At 43.1% G+C, this 10,490-nt stretch overlaps 2 protein-coding genes across 2 annotated transcripts; one reads left to right on the forward strand and one right to left on the reverse strand.

Moving 5' to 3' along the window:
- Positions 1 to 58: 58 nt before the first annotated feature.
- LOC105695742 (E3 ubiquitin-protein ligase Su(dx)) lies at positions 59 to 8,023 on the forward strand. The gene is made up of 12 exons (XM_012417612.1): positions 59 to 229; positions 1,218 to 1,354; positions 1,440 to 1,892; positions 1,985 to 2,375; positions 2,449 to 2,680; positions 2,759 to 3,069; positions 3,144 to 3,386; positions 3,647 to 3,806; positions 3,924 to 4,198; positions 4,279 to 4,504; positions 4,577 to 4,673; positions 5,103 to 8,023. Exons 2-12 carry the CDS (start codon positions 1,297 to 1,299, stop codon positions 5,273 to 5,275), a joined length of 2,619 nt encoding a protein of 872 aa, XP_012273035.1. The 5' UTR covers positions 59 to 229; positions 1,218 to 1,296; the 3' UTR covers positions 5,276 to 8,023.
- A 106-nt stretch (positions 8,024 to 8,129) lies between these two features.
- Positions 8,130 to 9,835, reverse strand: LOC105695743 (HCLS1-associated protein X-1-like). Its single transcript, XM_012417614.2, has 6 exons — positions 9,680 to 9,835; positions 9,492 to 9,575; positions 9,149 to 9,285; positions 8,928 to 9,069; positions 8,565 to 8,857; positions 8,130 to 8,484 (listed from the first exon to the last, which is right to left on the reverse strand). Exons 1-6 carry the CDS (start codon positions 9,739 to 9,741, stop codon positions 8,369 to 8,371), a joined length of 834 nt encoding a protein of 277 aa, XP_012273037.1. The 5' UTR covers positions 9,742 to 9,835; the 3' UTR covers positions 8,130 to 8,368.
- Positions 9,836 to 10,490: the final 655 nt, after the last annotated feature.

Raw genomic sequence — 10,490 nt, forward strand, 5'->3', positions numbered from 1 at the left:
AAATCCGTATGAGTCATCCATCTGTCGAACAAGCTAGGTTCACGTCGCCTCGTGAAGGGACTCTACCGTTTGACGTATGGCAAGATGGTGGTCGATTGATAGCGAAGTTTAACGAAAACGCCAGTGATTTTATGGACGCTTATTGGGAACCGAGTCGTCGATCAGGCACTCGCGAGATATGCGACGGGCCCGCAAGTGAAAATTACAGGCTGGAAGGAAAGTGACTTAGGTAACGAACGCCGTAATAACCGCGCGAACTTTGCACTCGTTATCGTCATTCCGCCGCTACGGTGCTATCCGATATGATCGTCGGAGAATTAATATCGGCGAAGTCGCGCCAGCCTTTACGGTGTCTCGCGCTCGTGAGAATTTTGCGAAACGTTTGAGCACTCCTTCGAGGTCGTTTGCCGTTCCAAAGCCAGATCACGTTGTCCTTCCCCCAACCTCACCTAATCTTGCTTCTTTTTGCACTAGATATTGTTGATTCTGTTTCCTCTGTTCCTGTTAATCGGTCCATTACTATCGCAAATTCTGCGCAATGCGTGGGACGTGTGGGTTCTGCTCGTTTACTTGACGCAAAACTCTCCGCTATGTGTTTTGCCTGCGGGATTTGAGAACATAATTAATTCTCTATAAGTCTTCGGGTTTATTTCTTTGACAAGGTAGGGTGAATTCGAAACAAATATTGTGTCAGTTTATAATAGACGTTATGTCGGGTGTAACGATCTCTGTCGTTACGATGTAACAATCGGGAATGTGGGCGAATCTATACTGATGTGTAAATTCAAGAATTATGAAAATGTGGATATTTCCTTTCATAGAATCGTTAAATGATTTCAAGTTATTTTGTATTTGACCAAGAATTCATCGTATTTAAAACTTGTGGCATTGCTGTAGTTCTAGCATAGATAAGTAATTGATATCTATATCAAATATTGCTGATTGCAAGACACCTGTCACCAGAAGCTGTTTGTCATTGCGTAATTGCGTCCAAGACAGAGATACTGGAATGGTATATTTACACACTGTATCAAAGTTTTATTTCTTTGCCCCAAAAAATAAGAAATTCATTTTCTTGGTTTGGTTAACTTTGCTGACATAAATGGTTAAACATCAAAGAAAAAAGAGAATATATTCTTTCTGAAACTTTCTGAAAATGTGTGACTTAAATATGAGTGCATAAATATTAAATAGGCAATACTTGTTGTGTATTTTAGCTAGTACTGCCCAGTGTGGTAGCCAAAGCGGTATGAGTAATCTCTTAGAGGTTAATTGAGTACCGAGAACCAACATACCATGTCCCACTGTGAAGTGGAGGCGGCATCGCCTGGATTCCACCAGCTCAGTATTACAAGTATGTGTTTTGCATTCTATATACTGTTTAATTAAAGTGCTCGATTTATTCTAATACATTGTTGCGGATTGTTCCTGAATTTTAGTTGAAGCAGCAATTTTGAGAAGCACGTCATTTCTTAAGCCCAACCCATACATAGAGTTCTCAGTGGATGATAAAAGTCCTCGAAAGACAGAAGTCTCTAAGTCAACTTACCAGCCTAAGTGGAACGAGGAATTTACAGTGCTCGTTACTGCATACTCCCAGTTGCACTTTCGCTTGCTGGATCACAGCACGTTTCGCAAGGACACTCTCATCGGGGAGAAAAGAATAAGTCTCTTCCATATCCTTTTCCACTACAATGGGAAGTTGGAGAATGTGGAGTTGACGTTGGACCTCATGAGTGAGAGTAAACACGACTCTCAGCTTTCCAAAGTTGGGGAATTGGTCACGGTGTTCAATGGATTAGGGATTGATATGAACAACATAACTCTGCCAACCCTTGGCGAGCAGTTACGTCAGTGTGTACCTAGCAGCGGCACTGCTGCAGTTCCACTTGGTAAGATGGCTACAATATTTTAGTAAAATTAACGCCAGAATACTTCATTCGAATCTCAATTTCTAACCTCCAAAACTTTAATTTTTTTTCAGGAGTAGCAAACAACGACGCTACCAATAATCGCAGTGTTCTGAATGGCGGTGTTAGAGCTCGAACAAGGTCCCATGGATCAGAGAACTCTGCTCCAACTCCAGAACAGCTTACATCGATGCCTCGAAGCTCGACATCGCTCATCCATGGTAATGCATTCTGTGCAATACCCGATAGTCAGTTAAGAATGCGAACTGTTGTATCGAATGGTACGGTGCATCACAACTCTGCTGGAGCCAGCAGTGGTGCTACTTCAGTCCCGTCCTCGCCACCTCTAATACAGCCACCTGTGCCAGGCTCTTCGACAGCGCCTGCAGAAGGAGAGAATCTTGGCCAACCGGAAGAACCACTGCCTGCAGGCTGGGAGATGCGTTATGATGTATATGGAAGAAGGTTTGAAAACAATTTGATGCCCTCTTCGTTCCTTTCCTGCTTGATTCTATAACTACGTAATGGTGTTCCATAGGTATTACGTAGATCATAATACCAGAAGTACATCTTGGGAGAGACCACAGCCTCTGCCACCAGGGTGGGAAGTCCGCAGGGATCCTCGTGGTAGGATTTATTACGTAGACCATAATACAAGAAGTACCACATGGCAACGACCAAACACGGAGAGACTGCAACATTTCCAGCATTGGCAAGGAGAAAGACAATACGTTGTTCAACAGGGCAATCAAAGATTTTTGTATCCTCAAGTAAGTAAAATACATGACATTATAAGCTTATCATTAATTTAATAATGAATATATGTGATCTATAAATTACTTCAACAGGCTCACGGTGGACAAGCTGCCGTAGCAGGTCCTTCAACTTCTACGGTCGACGAAGATGATGCATTGGGACCTCTGCCAGCTGGTTGGGAGAGGAGAAAGCAGCCGGAGGGTAGAGTCTACTATGTCAATCACAAGAATCGAACCACTCAGTGGGAAGATCCGAGAACTCAGGGCCAGGAAACAGGAATGGACGAACCTCCTTTGCCAGATGGTTGGGAAATTCGATTGACGGAAGACGGTGTAAGGTATTTCGTTGATCACAACACGAGGACGACGACTTTCCAGGATCCAAGACCAGGGGCGCCTAAAGGGTATGAGGTGTTTCACGCTTAAAAAATTTGAGGTTACAATCTGTCATGTGTACAAATTGTCATTTTTTTAACAGACCAAAGGGTTGTTATCGAGTGCCACGGGCTTATGAGAGATCCTTCCGTTGGAAACTCTCGCAGTTCCGGTTCCTATGTCAAACCAATGCCTTGCCAAACCACATAAAGATCAGCGTTAGCAGGCAGACACTGTTCGAGGATTCGTATCACCAAATCATGAACGCAGAGGCCTTTGCGTTGAGGCGACGATTGTATATAATTTTCAAAGGTGAAGAAGGCTTGGATTACGGTGGAGTGTCGAGGTAAGCCTTCACCTACAACGGTTATTAGTTGAAACATTAGGGTTGACGTAGAAAAACCTTTCCGAGTGATCATAAAATACCCCTGATGAAAAGTCAAACGAACAAAAGAAAACAAATTTCACACGAATTCGTTTTAACAGGAATAGTGCTTAATTAATATTACATCTATCGATAGAATTAATAAACTACTCGAGTGGGATATTTTCCGTGTTCTGTAATGTTACACCGATAAATTAAAACTATTTTCCTTGTTTCACTAGGGAATGGTTTTTCCTTCTAAGCCACGAAGTGCTGAACCCGATGTACTGCCTCTTTGAGTACGCCAATAAGAGTAATTACAGTCTGCAAATAAATCCTGCGTCCTACGTCAATCCTGATCATCTTCAGTATTTCAAGTTCATTGGGAGGTTTATAGCGATGGTCAGTATTTTGCATGCATACTATTTGCTCTTTGTCCAATTCTTCATCATGTAACTATACGTCTCGTTTTGGAGTACTGGCGTAGACCTTTCATTGTAATCTCCGAATGTTTCATAGGCTCTTTATCACGGTCGATTCATCTATAGCGGCTTCACAATGCCGTTCTACAAACGCATGCTGAACAAGAAGCTGATCATGAAGGACATAGAGTCTATCGATCCTGAGTTCTACAAGTCCCTCGTGTGGATAAAAGAAAACAACATAGATGAGTGCGGCCTCGAGCTGTATTATAGCGTGGATTTCGAGATTCTCGGTCAGGTTATACACCACGAGCTGAAAGAAGGTGGAGACAAAATCAGAGTCGTCGAAGAAAACAAAGAAGAGTACATGAGGTTCGTCGGCGTTGCTTAAGAGCAGTTTACCCGGTCTTTCCGCCTTTTGGACTGTTTTCCTATAATTGAAATCGTTTCAGGCTGATGACCGAGTGGCGCATGACGAGGGGCATCGAAGAACAGACCAAGGCTTTCCTGGAGGGCTTTAATTCCGTGGTGCCTCTTGAATGGCTGAAATACTTCGACGAACGGGAATTGGAACTGATGCTCTGCGGCATGCAGGAGATCGATGTCGACGACTGGCAACGCAACACCATTTATAGGCATTACGCTCGCAACAGCAAGCAGATCCACTGGTTCTGGCAGGTCGGTTCTCCTTCACAGATTTTACCATCTTTCGTTCCTGCTCCTCCACTTAAATCCATTTTCAATCTCCAGTTCGTCAGAACCACGGACAGCGAGAAGAGGGCCAGGCTGCTGCAGTTCGTCACCGGAACGTGTCGCGTTCCAGTCGGTGGATTTGCTGAATTAATGGGTAAGAAGGGGAATTACTTCGAGGTTCTCACCGAAAGCGGCATCGTTCGCGAAACTTTTCTCCAAACTATGTGTACCGAATCGTTTCAAACTTCACCCTGTGAATATAGGGACTGTAAGGAACGTCCGGACACTCTTAAATTTCATGTTTTTAGTAAAAAATTGTTTAAAATGCCTAAACATATTTTTAACCACTTCGGTACGAGCGTCGATTTTACCCGACGGCCGGTGAGCACCGTATCGAAGTGGTTAAAAAATTTAAGTTTCATAGGTGTCAGGACCTTATACCCTCCGTGTTCACGGTGCAGAGTTTGAAGAAAGAAGGTACGCGCAGGAGAGAAATTTCACGAACGAAACCTCTGACACCAGTTTTTGGGTCGTCTTAAACATGATCGGTGTGGATATTTAGTTTGTCGAATTCCTTCTACAGGGAGCAACGGTCCCCAACGGTTCTGCATAGAGAAGGTCGGGAAGGACACCTGGCTGCCGAGGTCGCACACGTGTTTCAACCGCCTGGACTTGCCGCCGTATAAAAGCTACGACCAGATGGTGGAGAAGCTGAATTACGCGATCGAAGAGACGGAAGGCTTCGGCCAGGAGTAACGCGGAGAATCGCGGCATTCCCGCCGAGACCGGACCGACTATAAGTTCCCGGTCCTGGACGCGGCACAGGTTGAGATTTGTCGCCGTGTCGGGACTAGGTGGGTATGATTTACGAAGCTTAGCCAAATCTCGAGTGATCCAGCTCGATCGGTGCAGGGAAGTGTCCTCGAGCCGAGCTTCAGATCGGCTTTTTAGGACCTCTGCTCCTGAGCGTACCGCGGCGAGGCGTAGGGCTTGAAGCCTCTTTTAATCGCTTGGAAGCGCTCTAGAAAAATGATCGAGAATCGATCGGCCCGGTTCTCGCGAGTCCTGAAAATCGGCGGAAGGAAACCTGCGACGGTTTGAGCTCGACAACCCGCGACCGTTCCTCGGGGTAAATTCTATATTTTCCTAAACGTCTCGTCTCTACTTCGTCCCAGGAACGAGTGATTGTACATAAAACAGATAGCGAATAATTAATCCAATCTCTAGCTCGCAAACGGGGAATTGAGCGGTGCTTCCCGGAACGCTGCGGACACCCGCGTGTCTTTGAGAACTCGAAGAGTCGCCGGTTAAGTCTCTTCGTTTGGTGTTTTTTTTTTGTCCTGCTTTGCTTTTTTTGGTCCATGTTTGCTAAATCGTAGGAGCGATTTCTTCTCGGAATTAAACATGGAGAGATTTACAGTCTCGGGCTCGACAAGGTACGCTTCGCTTGCCAAGGTACGCTTCGCCAGTACAAAAGAACGTTTTCTCTTAAAGAGGTGGAAGGATGTGAACTTCCCGTTGGAGGCCCTCGACACTTCCCACACACCCGGCGGTCGCTCGCTAAGAGAGTATTTCGAGTTTCGATGGAAATTCCTCTTGATTACAAATATTGTATATATGCATAACTGAAGACTATACATAATTGTGGTATTTATAATGAATGTTGTCGTGGACAAGTGGCCGTTCGGCGCGAACAGCTGGCGACGCTAAGCACGCTCGCTCCTGATTAAACTGATATTTCTTTTGTCATTTGGACAACTCGTAAACGATTTACACTTGTGCTCTGTCCCTGGATAATATTATTTAACAGTCGATGGAGGAGCGAGCCAGCGAGCGGAGGCCAATAAGTCGGGGGAGGTTTTAATCGCTCGAGGTCGATGTTATGTTGAAGTTTGTCGGAGGATCTGCAAAGTCTACCTGGAGCGAACACCTGAAATGTCTAAATGTTGTCTATGGTCCAAAAGCGCGATGCTTCCGTCTCTCGATTTCTTTTCTCTTGTAAGGAAAGGATATATTTTCCTTGACTATTTCTTCTCGCAGATCCTTCGGCACGTTTCAAGTCATTTCGAGGTGGGTCAGGCTTGCTGGTTTACGGCAGATCGTTCTTTTTTTTTTTTTCTTTTTTGTATATACGTTGCACCCGCGTGGCGAGAACATTGCGCACACTCCGGCTTAACTTTCCGGGGTAAAAAAAAAACGAAATGAAAGAAAAAACGGGGTTCCGCGAGCGAGAGAATTTTACAAAGTAGGGTCGGACAACTGCGGAGGTCGGGCTCAAGGTCTGCGGATTTATTTTCTGATCGTTTACTCGTTTTCTAATGCGATTACTCGGGTCTGTGCGTCTATTACTGTTAACCAGCGCCAGGTGAAGTGACTCCGATGGGTTGAATAGCTTTTCCTCTCGGTGGGGGAAGTCATGTGGCTCTTCGGTGTCACTTCGATGTAGTTGCTGGGAACCTTAGCAGCAGATCGTCGAGCTCACTGTTGCTGTGTTGCGTAGCCGTACCAGAACGATGTAATCCTAAAGTAGAACACCGGTTGGAGAGCGGTTATCGTGATAGCTGATTTCTTGGAATATTCTGTAAATGTGTCGATCTAGCTGGTGAAAAAAAAAACAAAAATTGGGCGTTGTCTCAAGAGAATTTCTAACGAAAAGAAGATGGATTAACTGATGCTATTAATACTGCGACGAAGTTATGCCAGGTGTGCTCTTGCGTAGAATGCTCCAAGAGAGTCGACAGGTCTTCGTGCCAAGTTTCTACGCTTCTAATTTGTTATCACTTGTTACGTGGGGATGGACTTGTGAAATTAACGTGGCGACCTCAACATTTCTCACCTGCACAGAATAGTGTTCACTAGTTGGTAAATCTAACGTATTCCAAAGTCTGTATTTAATTTATAGAATGCTAATGTTATCTTAGTCGGACACATCTGACTCCGGAGGAAGCTTCGAGGCAGTCGTTTACGGAATATTCCAGATCTTGGCTTGCTGTACAAATTGTAGAGCGTACAACTTCAAGGCTACTTATACATCATTCCAAGGGATTACTTAAAAAAACAAAGAGGAAAAATATATAAAAAAAAATGAGAGAGGGGTACAATACTTAAATAAATTAACCATCCGTCAATGGTCAGTTTCTAGCTGGGAAGGAATCGCTACAAAGTAGATTCGATATTCCGGAAAATGCGAGCCCTTGAGAAGAGTGCAATTCTCGCAGTTCCTTTGAGGACTTTAGGGGAATCCGAGAAAGACGCTTTTGATGAATTTTCAATGTTTTAGAGAGAAAAAAAAATGTGGAATGATTTTAGCACGCGTTCCCGCGGTGTTAAATTAACGGTGATGTTTGTTACACGACTGCGCGGTTTGTCTTCTTTCTTGCTTAGGCGGTGGAAAAGCGCAATGCGATTCGGTTATGCGTTGTAGGATAACGTTAATTAGACTGTATATACGTGGCGTGTACAGAAATATACATTGAAATAAAGAAGTTTATAGTTGAAAAGTAATGCCAAGACCTGATTCTTCATTGTTGAAAAATAACAATCGAATGAAACAAGATTACCTTCATTTATTAGTTTATCAAAACTTGCTTCTTTTGCTCGCACTTTACCATTGTCAATATAACGAAGTGATTTTTATTAAACACAAAGCCTTGTACAATGTATTTTCCAGATGTTCAACGAAATTCACTATTTTTGTTTTCTTTTAAGTTATTTCACATCTCCTTTCTGGGACATGTTAGTACCTATTTGGTCTAGTGGATTCTGGAAGAAATAGATGCTGAAGTTTAAAACCGTTGATCTCGATCACTATATGCACTAGTAATATAGTTAGCTAGTTCACCAGGGAGATTACAGGTTAGGACCGAAGAACTTGTGCCATGGGAAATAATTCAGTGAATTCTGATCTTCGAAGGGTTTGTTATTTTGGGTTTCTCTCCATTGTTGATCAAATTGTTTCAGATCATCTGAAAAATTTCACAAGTTTGAATGAAATGACGATTTTACTCCGAGTCTTGATAATCACCGCATAAATTGCGTAACTTACTTTCATTCATATTAATTAGATCTTCGAATTTCGTTTCAGTTCCAGTTGGATCAACTTTCGTTTTGATGGTGTGCACTTTGTCTCCAATTTGCCTGGTGATTACCGTTTCCTTGTTACCTTGACTGTCCGTGAACGTTTTGTGCTTCTCCACAGTTCCATCCGGTCGTTGAATGATCCTGATAGAGTTCATTTTTTTATACGAATGGGATTCAAACGGTTTTGTAATTTGAACTTCTTCGCTCGGTTCCTGTTCACGATTTTTCCAGGCTTGTATCAAGTCTTTTGAATTAAACCTGAAACAGCGATTATAACTTACAACTATATTTACATGCTGTCTGAAGATACTATTGGTACGAATCTTACTTTCCATCCAAAATAGTATCTTCTTTATCTTGCAATGCCGGAAGATTTAAGTGATGTTCTTTATCGGGTCTCAGGAATTTGTCTCGTAAAGAGCCTTCCGATTTTGGCTGCTCAAACGGTAGAGCCTCAAAATTGCCATCGCCTGCCAATTGAAGCAATTTAATTGTTACACTTAAAATAGCTACAATGTATTACTTGAAGAACAGTCACATATTCATTACCAAAGTCGAAGATAGCACCGTTGGACTCGAACCCAGAAAATATACCCTTCATCATGTCATCCATCTGCTGTTCATAATAACGGACGATTCCAAAGGGATCACTAAAGATTTTAAAGTGCATGTCACTGTGAAAATTTCTGTAAAGATATAATCAAAACATTATCACCAATATCAGACACATATTTATCGACTAACGGCTCGCTCGACGTGTGATTCACTTTGGGTTCACTTAACACTTGTAACGAACAATATTTATTATCTAACAAATTTGATACTGCTCTGTATATGTAACAAAAAATGACGTTTGTGGCCAATTACAATTATGATCTCAGTGCAACATTACCTGAAATCATTCTCGTCGCTGTCACTGTCATCGTCCTGCCAAATCGGGTTTCGAAACTTGTCCGTGCACTGGTGATCCTCGAAGCTGAAATAAAACACGCAATAATTTAGATTACGCCCACGTCTCGTAAACGTCAAACTTTCACTCAATTTCTTCAGAATTCTAAATACGTCAGACAGCCAGCTAACCTCTGCTTCGGCGCGTCCTCTCCCTTACCGAAAAGGTTTTTGAAAAAATTAACAATCGACATTTTGCGCTACACCTCGCTCTCGGATCTCTCGAATATTCGTCAACAAAACATTACATCATGTTCGCACTTTGCGCCGTGAAACTAGTGCCAATGAATTCAGACCAGAGATAAGTTGGGAGATTGCTTCTTAGTTGGCGAAGGACCGCTTCCGAAAATAGTTACCACAAAATAGCGCTGGTCTCCACTAGTCGCAAGGATTGTTCATATTTCTAATGCCGATTGACATTATTATAGTACACAATTTACCCACGAAAGCCGCTGCGATCTAGGGATACCATTTTGAAAACCCCGCCTTACCAACGCTCGTCCATTCAGCCCGATAAAATCATTAATTTTTCAAGTATCCTCGATCCATGGCAAAGGATTTAAAACATGGACGTTGGAAACCATCCGCGAGGAAACCATCGATGAATGTCAGTGTATGCTATTTCGCTTAAAAATTTGTGTCGAGCCAGTTCACATGAATGGTCTTGCATTTTCACCACCAAAATCGTTCCGTAATACCGTCAGCTACTCATTTTTCACATTTTCGCTCAATTTACTTTACGTAATAGATCCCCAGAGAAAAGATGAAAATAGCCAGACCCCTTACTTCATAAATACAGATATAACTATTGCGCGGTGCTGCCCTCGCGGTAGCTGAGGAGCGATATGTCCAGGCCGTATCAATGATATGGTACCAGAGGCATCCGCAGGAATAACGGCGCTCGCATCGCAAAAATTTGATTGCGTCCCATTGAGCTCGGCTA

This window comes from Orussus abietinus, unplaced genomic scaffold, assembly GCF_000612105.2.
Source record: "Orussus abietinus isolate OABI.00-Male unplaced genomic scaffold, Oabi_2.0 scaffold4, whole genome shotgun sequence".
In the NCBI taxonomy this organism is placed as follows: Eukaryota; Metazoa; Arthropoda; class Insecta; order Hymenoptera; family Orussidae; genus Orussus; species Orussus abietinus.